This window comes from Melopsittacus undulatus, chromosome 6, assembly GCF_012275295.1.
Source record: "Melopsittacus undulatus isolate bMelUnd1 chromosome 6, bMelUnd1.mat.Z, whole genome shotgun sequence".
In the NCBI taxonomy this organism is placed as follows: domain Eukaryota; kingdom Metazoa; phylum Chordata; class Aves; order Psittaciformes; family Psittaculidae; genus Melopsittacus; species Melopsittacus undulatus.
In genome coordinates this window covers 43,572,905-43,593,447 of record NC_047532.1, presented here as the reverse complement: position 1 = coordinate 43,593,447, position 20,543 = coordinate 43,572,905, and the positions used below count along the sequence as shown (strand labels likewise).

The 20,543-nt window shown below is 36.3% G+C and overlaps 1 protein-coding gene across 2 annotated transcripts in view; it reads left to right on the top strand.

Annotated features, from left to right (window-relative positions):
- The window catches only part of TBL1XR1 (TBL1X/Y related 1), a 114,186-nt gene extending 94,013 nt beyond the window's left edge, over positions 1-20,173 (top strand). For both annotated transcript variants that reach the window (XM_034063713.1, XM_034063714.1), the window contains 13 exons: positions 500-645; positions 2,095-2,314; positions 4,455-4,587; positions 4,776-4,917; positions 5,184-5,247; positions 5,349-5,446; positions 7,153-7,213; positions 8,407-8,528; positions 9,036-9,110; positions 11,530-11,657; positions 11,836-12,001; positions 12,911-13,012; positions 14,815-20,173. In XM_034063713.1, the coding sequence (XP_033919604.1) occupies positions 500-645; positions 2,095-2,314; positions 4,455-4,587; positions 4,776-4,917; positions 5,184-5,247; positions 5,349-5,446; positions 7,153-7,213; positions 8,407-8,528; positions 9,036-9,110; positions 11,530-11,657; positions 11,836-12,001; positions 12,911-13,012; positions 14,815-14,841 (1,484 nt within the window). In that variant the 3' untranslated portion in view covers positions 14,842-20,173. The remainder of the gene's footprint in view (positions 1-499; positions 646-2,094; positions 2,315-4,454; positions 4,588-4,775; positions 4,918-5,183; positions 5,248-5,348; positions 5,447-7,152; positions 7,214-8,406; positions 8,529-9,035; positions 9,111-11,529; positions 11,658-11,835; positions 12,002-12,910; positions 13,013-14,814) is intronic.
- Positions 20,174-20,543: the final 370 nt, after the last annotated feature.

The following is a 20,543-nucleotide window of genomic DNA, read 5'->3' as shown; positions in this document are numbered from 1 at the left end:
CACAATTATGACAGAACTGTACCATGAATGGAATTCTGTTCTACATACAGATCCATTTCACTTTCATGGGTAGCAAATCAGTGAGTGTAAATAACAAGTGAGTCTTGGTGTATGGGAGAGAGATATTTTATTATATGCTATGTGTGATACTATATATATATATATATATATATTTTGAGAAAATGTAAGTATATGTAAATGCTATTCCAAATTGTCTATTTTATGTTTTTGTATTTAGTCACTCAGAAATGTTTTGCCAATGATACTGTAATTAATAACTTCTGTGTTTATACATAAAATTTGTTTTTCTCTTTTTGTACATTTAAGCTAAAACCATAAGACAAACAACAGAGATGTTTTGATGAGTTTTTTTGTAGTTCATAAACATGCTATAACTTTGTATAATTTGCATAGGTTTGTAAACAGAAGATCCTGCAGTGGTGTGGCAAGTAACATTGCCTATAAAAATAAAAATATGATGTCTTTGCCTTGTCTTTAGGGTTTTCCCATTCAGCATTTACCTTTGGTATAGAGAGCCATATCAGCCAGTCTAATATAAATGGTGCTCTGGTGCCACCAGCTGCTTTGATTTCCATCATCCAGAAAGGTCTGCAGTATGTAGAGGCAGAAGTCAGTATTAATGAGGTAAGGAGGCTTTGCGTGCAGCAGCATTATGTCCTTGCTTGCAGTAAGTTTGAATGTTAGTATTTTTTCTTAACTTTCTTGTATCCTATTTATTTACTTTTACTTCAGATTCCTTACTGCTGGTGTTCACCATGACTCCAGTGGTGGAACCAGAATGGACTGACATAACTGGGTAGGGGTTCTGCCCAGTGCAGCCACACAACACCAGGCATGGTGTTCTGGCTCATTGCTTAAAGGTCCGTTGTCTGTAGAGCTTTTACCCTAATATTTTGTTGTAGTAAATCCAGACAAGTGCAATAAGATAATCATTGAGACAAGTAATCTCTTAATTTTTATTTTGTAGACTTGCACTAGGGAGGTGGGAGAGCACTCAGCACCTCTCATTTAGGTGATGTGTCATTATAAAGAAGTAATGAGAGGTCATAGGCAAGGTTTCCAGATAGATAGGGGGGTTTAATTTGTGGCAGGAAGAATGAAGTTATAAGCCAGTTTACTTTTTTGCCTTTGCTGGCCAAAATTCATCTTTAGTAGGATCTATTAAATTTGATGCTTAAATGGTTATTCCAGCAGTACAGAAAGCTATGTGTCTTCGTGCCTGATGGTGCAGATCCTTGCCCTGTTTCCATTCTCATTTATGCCTGAAAGGTTAGCAGCATTTGTATATGTCAGTTATATTACAGAAGGAAAGTGGTTTTTTTACTAATTCTGCTCTCTTTCCAGTCTCCTTTATGTCTGCTGTTTATGTGTAGTTTTCACAGTCTCAGTGAAGCAAATCCTTTCCCTTAGGAAGCCTCAGAAAAATAAAGCAAGTGACTGGAATAGAAGGGGACTCTGTATTTATTGCAAGTAATCCTTCTAGCTCCTAAAAATAGATCCTTACAAAGCCCTAGCATATGTATCATGGTATTTTTAACTGGGTCTTGTCCATTTCAGGATAAAATTCTTTCTTGTTATTTGAAAGCATGCCAGCACAGTTTAAAAAAAGGAAGAAAACTAGTCAACTCTCTAGATAATATGTTTATGGAAAGTATTAGTCTGATAGATAGTATAACTTCACAAGCCAGTGACCAGGCTTGCAATGTTTGGCAGCAATTCAAACAAACTATTAGATTTTGTTGTGGCCAGTCGTGTTTGAAATCATACTCATACAGAGCTTACAGAATTTTTTGCTTTAGCAGATTACTTAGCAAACTTGAAGCATGTAACTTTTGACTCCAGAAGTTCTGCCAGAGGCCTGCAGTGCCTTTTTTGCATATTTATGGTGATGACTTTAGATTAAAATTCCAATCCTAAACACAACAGTGATGGAATATCACCATTTGTAAACTGGTTTACTCTATTAAATCAAAACTTAGAATTTATTTTTTTCTTGGAATTCATTCCCATAATGTTAATTTGTACTTGGTCTTGTGTTTTTTTTTTTTGTTTTCTCCCCCTGCTGCTATTTAGGATGGTACCTTGTTTGATGGTAGGCCGATAGAGTCTCTCTCACTGATAGATGCAGTAATGCCTGATGTGGTACAGACAAGACAACAGGCCTACAGAGATAAACTTGCACAACAGCAGGCAGCAGCTGCTGCAGCTGCAGCAGCAACTAACCAACAGGGATCAGCGAAAAATGGAGAAAATACTGCAAATGGAGAAGAGAATGGAGCACATACTATAGCAAGTAAGTTGAGACAGAAATGACCTTATAGAATCATAGAATCATAGAATAGTTAGGATTGGAAAGGACCTCAAGATCATCTAGTTCCAACCCCCCTGCCATGGGCAGGGACACCAGTCCTATGTTAACATCATTTCCTTATTGTTTGTCATAGTACAGGCTCATACTATGAGCTAGTAAGAGAGAGGTAAATGTGTAGAGGTACTAGTAACACTTCATCTTGCAGAGAATGCTTCATCATAGGTGATACTTTAACAGATGGTGTCTCACCTTTGACTGTCCCCCGTTTGACGTATGGCAGGAGGAGATGCAGACTTCTGAATTCACTAGTCCACAATATTCCTTTGACCAGTCTCACTTCCAGTACTGCTCCTTTCTCATTATCTGAAGGTTTTTCACAGGACTCTCTGAGAGCCTTTGCATAAAGGGATGTGGAGAGAGGGGAGGAATCAGAGACAGCTCTTCAAATATTGCATCTTCTCAGCTTTGGCTATACAATGAGTAAAGAGAGTTTTCTAATCCACACTGAGCATTTCTTGTGAAGCTCGGCAAATGTACTTCTGATGGGTTCTGCTAGCCCCTTGCGTCAGAGAGCTGTAACTAGTTCTCTGTAGAACAGACCTCCTTGTCATGCTGAGATCATCATGGCTGCTGAGACAAATCCTGTGTTATTTGTCTCCTTTATGGGTATCAGTTTTCATGATTTACTCAATGCAATTGCTTGCAGGTTTGAGTTATTCATTGGTTCCATTTTAATCGTGATTCCTGAAACAAGATTTGCCATCACTGGTCAAAGGAGCATATCTGACAATCAAGCTTAGTACAGAAAAATTCTGGTCAGGCATTAAAATGTGATTTTGAAAATATTGTTCTGGAAGTTATTGAATTACATATTTGAGAGGAGCTACAGCTTTTGGTGTAAAAGCACATGGAGAAAAGAGATACTTTTGAGATAATATTCACATTAAGCCATGTCCAAGTTTTGCATTTTACAGCTGGATTTTAGTAGATTTTTTTCCTTATTCTGTATGATAAATAAACTCGAAAAATAATCCTTGTCTTAAAAAATAAGCTCTTTACTTTGATGTTTTAATTTAAAAATCTCAAAGGAATATTTACTTGTTAACTGTGAACTGGATAGAGTAGGTGTAAATTTCAGATCTTAGCCACTGTTAAATGTGATTGCAGCAACCCCTACTGGCTGCTACACCAAATTATACTGACACTGATTCTCTTAAACTTAAGCAATGTTTTTTATATGGTGCTCTTTAAAATATGCATGTTCTCTTAGCCTTTTCTGTTTTCTCATGCATACAAACAGCAACAGAAACCCTTAATGTTAAATTAAGTAATAGATGTGAAATGGTTTCTTCAACCACAGTGAACAAATACAGAGCAGGTGAACTCTTTATCATTTTTTTATATTTTGCATTTACACTAGTGTGAATTTATTTTTAATAGAAAATTATTGATGGTAGCTGCCAAGAAAACTGTTCTGCCAGTTGAATTACCTCCAGTACAGTTTGCAGAACAATATGGATTCAACATCACTTCCACACAGAAAGCTATGTATTGCCACAATTCCACTGTAATTGCTGATGGAGTTTAAAAAGCTCTGCTATCAGTTTACTGTATCACCAAATGTTATTATATTAATTAAAGCCATTTAGTAAATGAAGTGTCTGAGATGTTGATTTAAAACCTGTTTGACTGCAGTTGGTGAAAAGAGTTTTGAAAATGGATGTGTCATAAGCGTATTTTTAAAGCACAACATAGACTAGTAATATATTGTACTGCGCAGTATTGTGCCTGAAAAACTGTCAGTACTTTCAACATCAGTGTTTTTTTTTCACATAGCAAAGAATTAACTTTTGGCTTCAGTTTAAAGTTTCAAAATTAAATCTATTTAGATTCTGACTTTTAAAAGGGTTAAGAGCTTTTTCATATTTTTGAAACATCCCATTTGTTTATAGTACTTCATAAATAAAAATGAAGGGATATTACAGCTTTGTCAACTTTTGATCTACATAAATTGTGAATTGTTATGTTCGTGCTGAAAGAACGTGAAGCATACAGTAGTTACAGTGTACTGTCCCAAAATATTAAAATCCACCTTTCTATACTGTTGTTTCCCATAATGCAGATAATCATACAGATATGATGGAAGTAGATGGTGATGTTGAAATTCCTCCCAACAAGGCAGTGGTGCTGCGTGGCCATGAATCTGAAGTATTCATTTGTGCCTGGAATCCCGTTAGTGACCTTTTGGCCTCAGGGTATGTGCATTAACCATGTACGTACATAGTGTCAGTGCTCATTGGCATACTTCTGTTTGTTGATGGTTAACAAAATAATACCTGCCTTAAAAATCTCTACATCAACCACAATGCTTGCTGTTCTAAAAATGGTGCTTTTTAAAACTGAATTAATTGGGAGAGTTATATTCTCAGTAACTTTTTTGTAGATCTGGAGATTCAACAGCACGGATATGGAACCTCAGTGAAAACAGCACGAGCGGCTCTACACAGCTGGTACTTCGACACTGTATACGAGAAGGAGGGCAGGATGTACCCAGCAACAAAGATGTGACATCGCTGGATTGGAACGTAAGTAGAAATGGCAGTGCTCAAAATACTCCAAGAAAATTGTACCTATAAGTTTGCATAGTCAAATTTTAAGTGACAGCAACTGTGCATCTTCTGCTACAGTTCCTGAAATATTTCTATTTTTGAGTTGCATTGTAATTTCTTGTATTATGCTTCAGTGACTTTTTAGTAAGTTGTAGTCAGTGGAAGAAATATTGTAAGTAAATCTTGTGCATTTACTTTGTGTCATATAGTAAAAATAAGTAAAATAACCTTTTTGCTGGCAGAGTGAAGGTACACTTCTAGCAACTGGGTCTTACGATGGCTTTGCAAGGATATGGACTAAAGATGGTAAGTTAAATAGTTTTCATTTCCAGTATATTTTCCTGTATTGTGGCTCACAGCATAGTTTTTTATTTTTTTAATGTATTCATATCAATATAAATTTTCAGGTAATCTTGCCAGCACCTTAGGGCAACATAAAGGTCCTATATTTGCGTTAAAATGGAACAAGAAAGGAAACTTCATTTTAAGTGCAGGAGTGGACAAGGTGAGATAATCTTTGGTAAAGTTAAAATTCTTTCCTTCACCTTTATAATCTAATTGTAAACATAATAGCAAAGCAATAGAAACTAAGTAAATGAAACTAAAGGCAGGGGATGTAAATATGTGCTTACAAAGAACTTGTAATGCTAGCAAGGCTTCCTTGTGTTATGTAGTAGTTTATTGAGATATTTTAATTTATTAGATTTCAGTGTCCTTAGATCTCTTCCCAGTTAGGTTAGCCTAAGTAAGTGCATTGAACACGGGAGCATTAAACCTTTGTAAAACCAAATCATCCAAAATTTGGAGAAGCACTTTATGAAAGCTGCAGAAAAACAATTGTACTGAAGGAACAGTTTGACGCTGATCTTGATATCAGTCAAGCCTGACAATGATTAGAAAGCTTAGAACTGAAGCATAAGAAAAGTCAATGTATACTGATAACTCTGTTTTATTTCATATCTCTAAACAAACTTAGACTCACATGGTCTTTAAATTCAAAGCCTTTGTTAGTGAGGGAAATTTTATGAAAGGTAGGAAAAGCACCTAGTGATGAAGAATAGACTTAAGATGAATTCAAAGAATAGAACAGATTATTCAAACAGTAAGGAGAGTTTAGTTTTCCCTTTGTAACTGATTTAAAGTGCAGAAGTAAACACAGGTTTTCTCTTAGTGAGACTGGCAAACTACAAGCTCAGTAAAACCACAGGCCCACAATACATAAAACTGTCAGTGTCACTGTAAAGAAGTAGATTTTCTCCTTTATTTATTACTTTTTTCCTGCAAACATTTAACGTGATTTACTTTAGTGCCCAGCTTTATAAATGCTAGTGCTGGCACAAAGGAAGAAAAAGTAAATGTCTCAAAGCATAAAAAGGATGGTTTTCTTCTATTGGCAGCTGTGATATCTTATGCCAATTTTTAAATCTTTGTGGAGGTATTCTGGAGGAGGTAGAAGCCTTGTTTCAGTCACTAAAGCTCGGACAAAACAACTGATATTATGCTTTAAGAAATATTCTGCATTAGCAAAAAAGATTGACCCAACCTTATGCTGCTTTTCCATGAATAATTTGTGTGGTCAGTTCATGTTTCCCTTGTCAGAATTCTCATTGACTGTTGAGGTAGGTCAGGATTATTGGCATATAATGTAGTGATTATAAAGTACTAATTTTGTCATGTAAAATGTCTTTCTCAGGAAGACATCAGAAGCATTGGCATAGAACAAGTCAGAACGAAATTCAACCCTTAAATCTTTCAGATTCTTAAGTATGTGGCTGTTTATGTAAAGATCTCCTTAGGAACAAATGAGTATTTGAAATTATAATTTGAATATACAGGTATTTGAAATTAAAATAGGTGTGTGGAGTGGATTACAAGGATATAATTAGGACTAAAGAAATGAATTTAATTTCTGTTTATTAAGTGAAATAAAAAAACAAAACCAACACAATCCCCTTCTTCCCTCTAGACCCCAAAATGTGATTAAACACCTTTCTAATATTGCATTATACTAAGATTTTCTACTCCTGTCTATACATCTACTACCATTTCCTTAAGTACTGGGTAAAACACTAGAAACACATAATCGGGAGGATAGGAGCAGGTATGGGCAATGGGAAGTAGACTAGGTAGACTTATACATGTGAATGCTGGTAGTTGTGCGGATATTAGCAATTTGTATAAGTTTGTTTATTATTTATCTGTTTAATACAGACCACAATTATTTGGGATGCCCACACTGGTGAAGCCAAGCAGCAGTTTCCTTTTCATTCTGGTAAGTCTTGATTTTGATCATTCAGGATTATCATCTAAAAAGATGAAATAAATGACATCGATGGTGATTATTTACACCCTTTTGAAGTCTTGCAGGCAGTCTTTGGATACTAACTCCCATATTAATAATCTTACGAATTTTGAGAATGTAAATGTAGAATTTTTCTGATTTTATAATTTTGTAGCTTATGATCTTATTACAGTTCTATGAAAGTCAAGAGAGAACCCAAATATTACTGACTTTTGTAGTACAGTGGCAGACAAATTAAGTGGCTGGGCCAAAAAGGATTTGTGTTTATCAGATAAGGACTGCATTTGTCATCTTCCTGCTATAGTAATCCCATCTCTGCATCCCATTGTTCTGTGCTGCCTGCTGTGTTGCCCCCAATTTGTTTGGCCACAAACCAGCTGAAAGGCTGTTCACTGGCCAGCTGGGAGAAGAGCGCAGTGCCTCAGGAGGTCAGACAAATTACTCTGTGGGCTGCATGCTGTGCAAGCCTGCCAGAATCAGCTGGTAAATAGAATAGAGAGGATGATGAACACATTGTTGAAGGGCCTTCAAGGGATGTGTCTCATTTCCACTTTTTATTCCACTCGTACTACATTTTCAGTGGTATGACAATAGTCAAAAACATCAGTTCTTGATGTACTCCAAGCAGTTCTGTGTGTTATCTGCCGTAAATACCTTGGCTTGATCAAATGGAGTATGTTGCCCATGATTAAGCTGTGAGTTACCACACCTTACAGTGCTGGAATTAAGAAAGGAAATAAATCATTACCTTTCACTGGCTGCCATCTATCAGCACAAGCATGGGCTGTTAGTGGAGATAAGGTCATGCATGGTGATGTGTTAAGTTGTGGGAACCTGTTCCTGTTGCTGACTCTTGAGATTTGTTCATAGGTGACTTAACTACATCTTGTTGTCCTGTTTTACTGTCTTCTGTATGACTGTTTCATTTCAGATACGTTCCGTGTTTTAGTGACTTCTATTAAATTTTGTTCAATTTCTTTGTGTAGGACTGGTTTTGACTGCATTTCTCACTGTTCATAGTGCTTGATTATCTTCAGAACTACTGTAAAATTAACGATTGCTTCCCGTTGGCATTTGTTTTAAGGTGGCCCGTGCTAAATTTGCAAATCAGACTCCTGCAGAATACATAACTATAGTTTTAAATATCTTTGTTTTTCTTTTAGCACCAGCATTAGATGTTGATTGGCAGAGTAACAACACATTTGCCTCTTGTAGTACAGACATGTGTATTCATGTCTGTAAATTAGGACAAGATCGGCCCATCAAAACCTTCCAGGGTCACACAGTAAGTACTGAAAAATTGGGCGCGCTATACATTTTTATTAATGAGAGATTGGGGGCGATATATATATATATACTATATATAGCAAGTAGCGATACTTGCTAGTATACAGCACTCACGTAATGGTGGGTCTGTGGCAACAGGCAGTGGATATACATGTGCAGGTAGTTATAGTTAAGGTCATATGTTAACTGTAGTCTGTCATTATTAGAAGAATTCTGACTCCCATGCGTAGCTTTCTTTCCCAGTGCCATGATGGCATAGCAAAAATTAGATTCAGAAGAATAAATACTTTAAGACTTTGTTATGCACAGCCAGTGTTAAGAGCATGCACGGGATAATGATGCTAATTCTATGATGAAATTAAATAACAGTTATTGCAGGCAAACCTAGGAATGAAAATTAAGTGTTAGAATATTAAGTTATACAAATACTTATAACTACTGTCCAACTTTATCTTTCATAAGCTGTCATTTGTAATGACAACTTATTCTCATTGTTCAATTTTAGAATGAAGTAAACGCAATCAAGTGGGATCCAACTGGTAATCTTCTAGCATCCTGCTCTGATGATATGACTCTAAAGGTAACAGGAGTTCTGGTACTGGCTTTTGTCTTTGTGGGACTCTGAAATGCACAGCATTAGCTTAGGGAATCCAGCAGTATCACTGTTCTTGCTGTGCCGTCTAATATTTGTTCTTTTTTAATACAGCAAAGTTAGGCAGTCCTAGCAAATCCTTGTTAATCAGAGCCAAGCTTTGGTCCAGAGAACTTGTTACAGGCTGCCACCCTGAGACTTGAAGCATGATTTATTAGGTGCTTTTAGCTGTTTACAGAATCAGGTCATTAATCATTAAACTGTCACTCTTGATGACTACTTTTGGTTAAAAGGAAGATTTGGAATGCATACAAGTTGTGTACTACATACAAGAATGGGTGACTAGCCCTTTTCCTGGTTTTCCTTTATTTTCCCCTTCTTCTTAGTTAAAATCTTTGGCATATTGTGTCTTAAAAAAAAAACAGAGTTGTCTTTGTTTTTTTCCAGTTCATTGGGAGTAATTTTACTCCCCGTGTAAGTTTTTAGCTGCCCATTGTCCTGGGTTCTTTTCCTCCAAATAATTCATAGCAACATGCTTGCTTGTAGAACTGGAGCAAACTCATGAATGTAGAGGATACTGTAAGTTACACATATGATTTCACAGCCCATTAGAGAACCATAGAAGAATCCCACCAGGTTAGATACACTAGAAGAAATTAGATGGTTCATGCCTGACAGGCCTGTGCTGTTTCCATAGTAGATACTTTCTTATTATTCCCATACTGCTTTACATTTAGTGGATGTTTTAGCCCTATGTTAGGTCAAGTTTTGGGATATCATATTTTATGTTGACAGTGCTGTCATGCTAGTAGCCCTTGGGACAGTTATTTCCATCAAGCTCACCATTGTTTAATCAGAGACAGGGAATGGCTGAATGAGTAGCCAGATATTCCCTCCTCTGCTAGCACATGGTAAGGCTTTTGCAATGGAAGTCACCTTATCTAAATACAAAGCTCGATGTCTAGGCATCTTTAGTCCACAGAGTGTCTAGCACCACTGGAAAATAATTAATCTTTTCCTAAGTGTCTAAGTCAAGTGTGATGAGCAGACCTCTGAGAGCATCAGTTGTTCTCCATTGGCAGTGGACGGAGTCAAAATAGCCAGCTTAAGCAAGATGTTTAATACTTACACAGCTGAAACTCAAGTGAGATAAATTCCAGTATAGAGCTCAAGGTGTTGCTGCTGCCTCTCAGTGAGTAGAGAGGTGACAAGTGGGAACATGTTGCTGTTTGTGGGCTCAGGCAATTAACTTGGTTCCTTTTTTGAATTCAGCCCAGACTGGAAAGAATTTCATCTTTTTATTCAGGATTATCTGGAAGACCGATTGTTTGTAGATAAGTTTACATATCACTAGTCATTTGTGGACCACTTACTTTTCAATGGCAGTAGTAATGAATGTTGGGGTTTGAAGCATATGGAAGACGATTGATTGATTTATGTATTTTTCTCTCTTGTGATGCCGCCTTGATGCTCTCTAGGGCAGCTTATATGGACTCTTTCTATCTGTACTAGTTTTGGAGACACTAGATTTTGATCCCATCAATTTAAACTGGAAACACAATTTTAATTCTGTCTGTACATTGAAAATCAGTTTCCCCTTCAGTGAGACACTAGTTCTGAAGAGCATTATTCATTTACATGTACACCTCAATTGTATCTTAAATACAGTTGGGCTTAAACATGCCTGTCTTATTTTTTTCTAACAAAAGGTGAACTATAAGCACTACTGAAACAGATATCAGAAAAAAAAAGCATTCAGATGATTAGCTACCACATGAAGTTTCACATTTAGGAAAAGGTATAAGAGCCTTCCAAAATCTCCTCTGTAGTGGCAATGTAAACCCTTAATAGAATAAAGTTATTTTGCTTGTTGAAGGTTATCATAAAGGAGTTGCAGTCCTAATGAGCTGAGTGAAGTACTGAACAAACACCTAGAAATGCAAATCCAAACAAGCCAGGGAAATGCTTGTATGGAGGCAGAGCATTTTACTTCCTATACCTTTATGTTACTCAGTCTGTGCAGCAAAAAGTTCATTTAAAATAGGACTGTGATGCTTGTGAATTCAGACATGAACATATATTCATTGCTCTTCTCATTTTAGTATCTGTTCTCATCCGTGCACTTTTCAAGAGGCTTGAAAGTTAACACTTTAAAAAGTGTTTTGAAAGTTAACACTTGCAGATTGCTTTCTATAGACAGTACCCTTATTACTCATTAACCCCATCAGGTACTTACAACTCAAAGAATAGTGTGTATTGGGATAATATTTGTCATAATTACTTAAGAAACCCAGTAGTCATAGCAAACCTTTAGAGTGGCCTAAAAAGATGCAAATGATAAAGAAGAAAGTATTTTAGTACAATATTATGCTAAGTGTCTTTGTGTTCTCTTTCATTTTTATCCTAGATCTGGAGTATGAAACAAGACAGTTGTGTCCATGATTTACAAGCACACAACAAAGAAATTTATACTATCAAATGGAGTCCTACAGGACCAGGAACAAATAATCCAAATGCCAATCTTATGTTAGCCAGGTACTATTTAATCCTGATTTTAAATACCTGTTAAACATAATTTTTACTTCACTCTTTATATATGTAGGTTCACAGAATGTTTTGAAGCATGTAAGATACTTTATCATATTGTGTTTGTATTAGTAACTAAAATATGTCAAATCGAGATGTTAATTAATCTGTGTTTTCTCCTTGGCAGTGCATCCTTTGATTCTACTGTTAGGTTATGGGATGTAGACAGAGGAATTTGCATTCATACTCTGACAAAACATCAAGAACCTGTGTACAGTGTAGCTTTCAGTCCTGATGGCAGGTACCTGGCCAGTGGCTCCTTTGATAAATGTGTACACATCTGGAATACACAGGTATAGCTCTTCTGCCTGTTTAGAAGTTTGTGTTTTGGTCTCTTCTATCAGCACCCTTCCACCATGTTTTGGCCACAAATTGTTTTGCCATTCCTAACACCCTGCTTCACTTTCTCTTTGGTCTAATGTTATTTCTGTTACTGGATGTACACTTAATTTATCTCTTTGAGTGCTTGGCTAGGGTGAAGCAATAATTTTATTTACATTGTCTTTACTTAGAAATAAAAACGACATAAAACAAACCCCCCAGAAAACCCCAACCCAAACAAAAAAACCCAACCAACCAAAACCACATTACTTCCAACAAAAATACATTTAACAGTGTTTCCAATAGCATGTTACGTCCAAAAATTGTCTTTGTTAACCTGAACTTTAAACTCCTGGTAACAGTTTTGCTTTGAAAAGTGATGACTAGGTGTAGATGTACAAATCTGTTAGCTATTTAGTTGAATTTCACTGAAAATTAGAGAATGTAAAGAAAGTGAGAAAAGATGACGACACAATGTAACATTCTAAGAAAGGGCATTATTACTGGCTTTGCATTTCAGGCAAAAAAGAAAAAAGAAAAGCTGATTGCAAATGAAAGTCTAAAAGACCTTTGTGTCAGAAAACGTGATCTCTGGCTCCTGGGAATTAATTGGATATTAATTTTTAAGAGGCTTATTTTAGTAATATGAAGTAGTCATGGCCATCCCCAGTTTTGCCTGTCAAACATGAGATCGAGGTACAATAATTGTTTGTTGTGTCCTTTAACACAGTGCTGAGATTATCAACAAGTCTCATCTGAATCATTTCCTCTGAGAATTTCAGCCTTTAACAGCAGTGGGAAAGTTTTACATTTTATACAAATCTTAATTGTTTGCTTGGATTTTATTAATTATATTAATTACATGTTTTGTCCCTTTTTAGACAGGTGCCCTAGTTCACAGTTACCGGGGAACAGGAGGGATTTTTGAGGTTTGCTGGAATGCAGCGGGAGACAAAGTTGGAGCAAGTGCTTCAGATGGTTCAGTAAGTGTTGCTTGACTTGGCTGACATTCTCACAACCAGCATCTTCTGGAAATCTTTTGACTAACAATGGAGACAAAATTTTCTTCTATAGCTGAAGTCTGAATGCAGTCAGCTCACCTGTAGATTTTGCTTGTAAGAGTTCAGTAATGTCATAAGGAGACTGTCTTTATTCCAGCTTAATGCATTACTGTTCTAAATCCTCCAAAAATCTCAGAAGGTGAAGATGCCTCTAATTTAGATTTTCTGTCCCTATGGGAGCTTACTATGGAAATGTATTCAGTGTGACTGGTCTTTTCATTGTAGCCTAGAAACAAATTAATTTTAGTCTTTCTGAGTGAAAATGTTCAATGTAGGTGATATTATTACAGTGCATGATAGGAATGAAATATCTTCTGCATTGCATTCAGCAGAAAGTACAGCAAAACAAAGTGCAAATTTCTTAATGCTCATCATTAAAGTTACTAAAAATGATAGGAGCTATATGTAAATACCAGTCTGCTTACTGTGCTTAGAAAAAGCAGGGCATTAATTCATGTTTAACTAATAATGTACCCCCTATCATCTGATACTAGTGTACTGTAGCATCACCTCCTTCCTCTTCTGACATTGTTTTACAAAGTATTGCAGTAAGATATTAACATGCAGTTCTTCAAAACAAGGACAATGCTTGTTTCTTTTTTTTTTTCATTTGTCTCTCTCTCTTTTGCCATGTTTTTTAAAAAAGAAGAGAGCCTAAGGAAAAGCAAAATTAAAATAAAATAAGAGTCATAAGGGGATCATATTTTGAAGTGCTGTAGCTTAAATTAACAACTGTCAGTAAGTGGCAATCATGGTGGCTTTGTGTATAGTCCAGTCTCAGTATCCTGACGGAGGTGCCAAAGCATTCTCCTGTCATGCATGCTCCATGCTGGTAAGCACGATCACATTGTTACAGTTAAAAACAGAAAATAGGAAATTCTAGATTTTAGGTAGATAAAATTCTAGAGAGTTGGTTCTGATTTTTCTTCCATATTGTTTTAGTCCTGCATGTATAGAAATATCATACATAGAGAAAAAGCCCAAGGCATACCCTGAGTAGAAATTAATTATCACTCCCTCCCAATGACCCTTTTATAATTTGCTGTGAAAACCTTTCCAGTCCTCCAGTTAATTTGTTCCAAGAGGCTGATTGTACTTGCAGCAGACTTGTTTTCATTTAGTTTTTGCTTTTCTAAAACTGTTCAGCTTATTTTGTTTTCTATTTGCTAGCAAAAGCCCTTCTCTCCTGTTTTAAATATATTTATAGCTGGTAACAACTAAGCAAATACAGCCACTTTTGAACTGTTTGATGACTAAAAGCATAGCTTTTATAGTTTTCTATATCTGACAGAACTAGAAGCACTAGTTGGTAAAGATTTTCTGAAGACAAAAACTGGAATTTGTGTACCATTAACCGTTTATTCCAAATTGTTCTGATCAATTCTAGATTTGGCCACAAATTTTTAATTTCATTTTACTGTATTTTTATAGCCTAGATTCCAGTAAGTTCTCAGCTCCATAATACCAAATAACAGGCAGACCACTTACAGAAGATGTTGTTAATGTTCTGATAGTAATTCATTAGGCAGCAGTACACTTGTCTAACTGCAGACAAATTGTTCACCTGGTGACTTTTTTTTCTGCCCAATCCATTTTTAATAGATATAAGATTAAGCTTACACAATCTGTTTTGTAGGTTTTGCTCAGATACATCACACATTATTGTGTAAGTATGTAGTATTGTGCCATGTGCAATTTCTGTTTCTGTGTTTTTTTTCTTGCAGGTTTGTGTATTAGACCTACGGAAATAGCGCTATTAGTTGGAAGCCATGGACCGACTATGAATGTGTACATAGCCAAAATGACTGTCCCTGACCCATGTACTGCTATAGTCCCAATTGAACCATGGCCAGTCCACTACAGCCAAACGTAAAAGAAATATATACATATACTGTATATAAAAAAAAAAGAGGGGAAAAAAATAAAAAGACACCCTGAAGAGGATGACAGAGTTTTGTCACAGCTTGTGAATCCTGTTCACCAAGTGCTGGAATCTGCTGTGCCCCGAAATAACATTTAAAGGTTTTGGATATGAAAAACAGAAGAGAGAGAGAGAAATATACCATATACAAGAGCAGACCCATATACATACCAAATTCAGAAGATACTAATGGCAGCCTTCATTACCCCTTCCCCCCTTTAAATCCATTATGACAGTGGATTGTGGGGTATTTTTGTTTTCCTTCTTAGTAGTTGAGCAGTTTGTGTGTACAGAGAAAATGGACTTACAGAAATCTGCAGCAGTAGTTTTTTCTTTGCTTTCAAACATTGGGTTTTCTGTTTTGTTTTGGTTAAGCTTACGGATGCATGAAGTAAGGGAGTGAATTAGTTTCTTGTTTATGTTTTTTTCACCTTGGAAAAAAAATGTTTCTTTGAAACATATTTTAGTGCATTCTTTGAAGAGGTAGATTGAACCCGGTACTGTTCAGTACATTTTGTGGCTCTCAGAGCACAATTTTGTGAACAGAGGGAGGGTGGAAAAGGGATTATGGAGACAGAAATAAAAAACAAAGAAAAAAATTCTGCTTCAAGGCGTGATATTTCACGTCCTGCTCATCTACAAAGTATGAGAGTAATGGGTGTAATGCTGTGTTTTATTGTCTGGTGACATGGCTGAAATGCAGTAGTTTCTTATTTGAGACATAATTCTGCCAAATTTAAGAGTAGAAGGGCACAAAAATACAGAAAAGAAAAATACAGGGATGCAGGGGAAAAAAAAAAGGAAGAAAAAAAAAGGAAAAAATGCATCTCCTGTGGCTTTCAGACCATAGCTGAAGTATGCTTGAATTGTGCACTATTGTGATAAGGAGCAAAGTGTAGCTGGGGGATTGTTTTTCAAAGTCTAAGATCTTTCTGGACAAGGGTTCATGCCACAGCTTCTTCGAGAGTTGCCCATCATTATTTGTAGGAGCTTAGATGTATAATTGTAATCAAACTCCAGTATTAAAAGTATCTCATGTAATTTTCTTTATTAAAATAAAATCTTTGTCATATATTTGATAACACTGCCATTAAGAGGCAAAATGTTTACTACCTTAGATTTAAAAAAAACAACAACAAACCTTAAACAGAGGACTTGCTTCAAGTTTATTTTAATAGCAGTGATTCAGCTTATTTAAAAGATGAATACTTGCACTAATTCCTCTGCTGCTCCAGTCCTGCAGTTTATTGTATCTTGTGACTACATTTTTTTCCAAATATAGGGTAGATGTAAGCTGCTATTTTTTTAATAATCACTACTATATAGCGTCTTTTACTCTGTTTACAATATCAAGTATTTTTCTTACAATGACAGATGTATATGGCAAACCTTTTTCTGCTCATGTGATTAAAAGTATACTGATAGTGATTTTATTTGTAAATGATAGCATGAGGTTGTGTTTACAAGTACGTGTAGTTGAAAAGGTTGCATCATGTCTTGCATAAGATTCCAAGAGTGTAAATTTATAAAAAGAGAAGTTGTCAAATTTATGTCACAGGAATTTTACTTAAGGAATGGTTTATATTACAGAGCTTTGCAAAGTTACCAGTTTTACAACACTATTTCAATCACAAATGATTTTGTGGCTTATGATTGCTAGTCTCTAACCTATTTGTTTTGGTTTTGCTTTTTTTCCTCACTCCAAGTTAGGTACAAATTGATTTAATTGAGGTAATGCAGCTTTGACATTCTAACCATTGTTCTTTAGGCATTGATTTCTGCTATTTCATGGAATAAATACGACTTGAAGCAAGTCTGAGTTTGGCTAAGGTAGGGTAGCAATTTGCCAGTGGTATAGGGAAGTCAACAAAATTCTTTATATATACCCCAGGATTATAATACTATCATACACAATATTTAAGACCAAGTCATATCCATAAAGATGGTCATCTGCAGTGGTTCAGTGCCAGCTGTATTTAGGGGTTTGGAACATACTACAAATGTTTAGAGCAATTACCCTGTGAGTTACAATATGTAGGTAATTTAATATATTGAGTGTCTGGCACTTGAAATACTGCTTTTATTGCTGGAGGTCCATGACTGTGGCTGACCTCTGTCATTTAATGAAAAAAAAATAAATAAAAAAAAATCTGTGCAATAATTTTAAACTGTGCTCCCAGGAATAGACACAAATGTTTTGAGTATGTTTAAGCTGCATTTTTCGTTTAGCAATGCATTTGTCAATTGCACTGAATTTAAATTTGAAAGTCAGAAGTGATTCTTGATAGTACTTTTGTATTTTAATATGGACAGTTTATTCTTTTTCATACAAGTTATTGGATGATTCTTTCAGCCAATCTAAATAATTGTGGTGGAATTCTGTGACATAGCTGCAAAATCACACAGCCATGTTTTAGGGTATTGCCATTTTCCTCTTTCTCAATCATCAGCTGTTTTGGTTGTAATTCTGGTTGCTTAAGCATAGAATCACATATTCAGAAATAGGAAAAACAGAGCTTCAGTCTCACAGGTCCAGGGTTTTCATGTGCTTGAAGCACAGTCCAGCAGGAATGTCAAATCTGTTGACTTGAGTGCTCTGGATGTGCAGGCAGTGACCCCCAACCTGATGTTAATCCACAGTGCCCCACTGTAGTGGAATGATGCCAGTTTCCACTAGCAAAGGATCTGGCCAATAGGTATTTTATTGTTGTCCTTTACTAGCATGCCACAGTGCTGCTCCTGCTCACACCTCTTCTCGCCTCTTGTTTTATACATTGGTAAATGCATGCATGCAAGGTGTGCTAGGTTCTGTGATTACATGAAGCAAAAAGAAAAGAAAGAAAACCATGACATTAATTATTATCTTTTATAGCACAACGACCTCGTCTTCAGTAGTGAGGTAGACTGTCAAAATTGTTCCTATAAATTGGGTATGCCAAATACCAGTGAGACCCTGACTTTGTATGAACGTATGCACATGCTTAGTCTTACGTTCTGAGTAATTGTCTTGCCTGTTTCCCAAATATATAGGCAAACATGTGCATAAGCCTTTGCATACATTATAGTTCCTATTCTTTCCTGTTCAAGTCAATGGGCAAACATCTAAATAGAGGATAAAAGGAAGGGGGAAAACTGGGCTCAGAATTAACGATGGAATAAGAAATGAATTACACTTGAGTTCTCTGTCTTTCTATGCATCCATCTCAGAATCCATTTCTTATTTCTGCATAATTAGGTCCAGGTTTCTGTAGAGTTCCTCTTTTTCTATTTTTACTTCACCTTTTCCGCATTTTTAAATTGATGTAAAGATTCCCAACCAGTGGACTTTTTAGTGTAGTTAAGAGAATATCTAGGTCCTCATAAAAGCTTTTTTAGACTCTTTGTAATGTTGATAAACTCAGTTTATTCTGGGGCTACAATTGTGCAGGGTTATTTAGCATGTCTACTAGATGATTGGAAATCTTATATGAAACACTAAAAGTGCCTCTTTTTCTGGGTTGGGTGGAGGGAGGTAACAGTTACCAGAGTTAGAATGACATGGCATTTTGAAGCATGTTTCTTGATTTCATGACACTTTAATGCATCTTGAGAGAAAGGCCAAAGATTTCTACCAATTTTAATTAAATTTCATTTTGAAAAGCACTCCTTTTTCCTTACACTGCTTACCTCATGCTAGGGTATTTAATGGGACATTGTACTTTTGCAGTGTTCCTTGTGTTTAGGAAGAATAGTAGGTGGCATAGGGCAGTTGTGCCAGTTTGTCTACAGAGCAGTCTTAGCAGCTGATGTGTTCAGTTCTGCTGAATGAAGGAATTTCATACAAATTGCAAACTGGGATTTTCAGCTTGTAAATAAGAGGTTGTATGTTTTTGTCTGTTTAGCAAAGAGGAGCCTTGGGACCCAATTTTTTCCAATCTTTACATAACCAGAAATCCCATTGTCTTTCACCTCATGAGAAAACCTTGCCACAGTCGGCATTGGAGTCTGTGTAACACTGCACAGCATGCTGCATAGGTAAAGCAAGCCACCTCTCGCTTGAGCCGGGACTCCCCTTGGCTTAGGTGAGCGTTTTGCCACAGCAGGGCCTGCCAGATTCAGCCCAGTGTTCCTTTTTCATTGACAAGCATGAGTGCTTCTCCCTTCACAAAGTCCTGTAGAGCTATTACCCTGTAGGAGCAGTTTCACACTCTCCAGAAGTCTGAAGAAAGCAGAAGCAACATTGTGGCATGTTAGAAGCAAATATGGCTTTCGGAGACAGCAGTAAAGCTCCATCAAGATCCCTAACATGTTCTGTAGGGAGAGAGCAGTGGCATAATCCTCGCCTCTCCTTCTAGAGAAAGCTCTGAAATACCATGTTCTGTGAAGGTGTGACTGTCTTTGCTGTCAGTCCAATGGAAGGCAGATGAACCAGGAAAATCTGCTTTTTCTTGTGGATTGCAGGTTTAGTGTTAGTAGTGCTTCAGATCAGTAGTTCTGAGTACATAATTCGCTCTCTCGGCCTTTAAGTTTGAAGCTTGACAATAACTTGAGGCATGTTTTTGTTTTGTTTTCTTTTTTAAATAATCATTCATTTTTACTTCATAATGTTTTTTGACATTTGTGGGTAAATACAAGAAACCAGTCTGCATGTTGTTGCTAGTCCAGTGTACTTTTGCAATCTTGTCCCCAACAGACTGCAGTGTGCAGAACAGTAATTCTAGAATACAGAAGTAATCTTCTCTCTCTCCTGACATTGACATTGTAGTTGTAATGGTTTCATTTGGAGTTACAAATCCTTTGGGTCTAATTCTGTGAGCCTACCTATAGCACTGGATTAAAATGTCTGCATCATTTCTTCAGTTATCCAGTTAAATTACAACTGTTGTAAAAGTGTAAACCAGCCCATGACAGTTTTTTGTACTTGTTTAAAGGACTTTTATTGTTCAGTTTTCATGATTATTGTCTAAAGAAGACTGATATAGATGTTCTATACTGTCCTGGACCATGTTAATTACACTTTATGATGTATTTTGGTTCTACATCACAATGATTTGTCCCCAAGGCCCTTATATCCCTTCTAGGCACATTTTCTGTTGCAGTTTCCCTTTGCATTGTATTGCTTTGACAACTGTAATTTGAATCAGATCTGAAAGAGGTCCAGAATAAAATATATTTTGATATTACCTTGCCTGTATGTTATATACCAGTAACTTTAAATGCTTGGTACAGAAGATCTACAGATCATGTTGGAGAAGTAACTAACTAAACCACCTGTTTTAATACTTAGTTTGGCACATTTTCACCTACGAGAATATGTAAGTAGTGGGAGATGATACATTGTATAGCTATGTACTCTTTGTGACCACACAATAGATCCTCTGAAACAGTGGAGCTATCCTCTGCCACCATTTACCACTGTGCATCTGATTTAGGTGAACTGAATTCTCCTGTGTGCATTTTATGTACTTCATTTTCTCTTTAACCATGCAATTGTGGAAGCAAAGCTGAGTCTAGTGATACAACTACACTCCAGCTGTTCAGAAGGCATCAGAG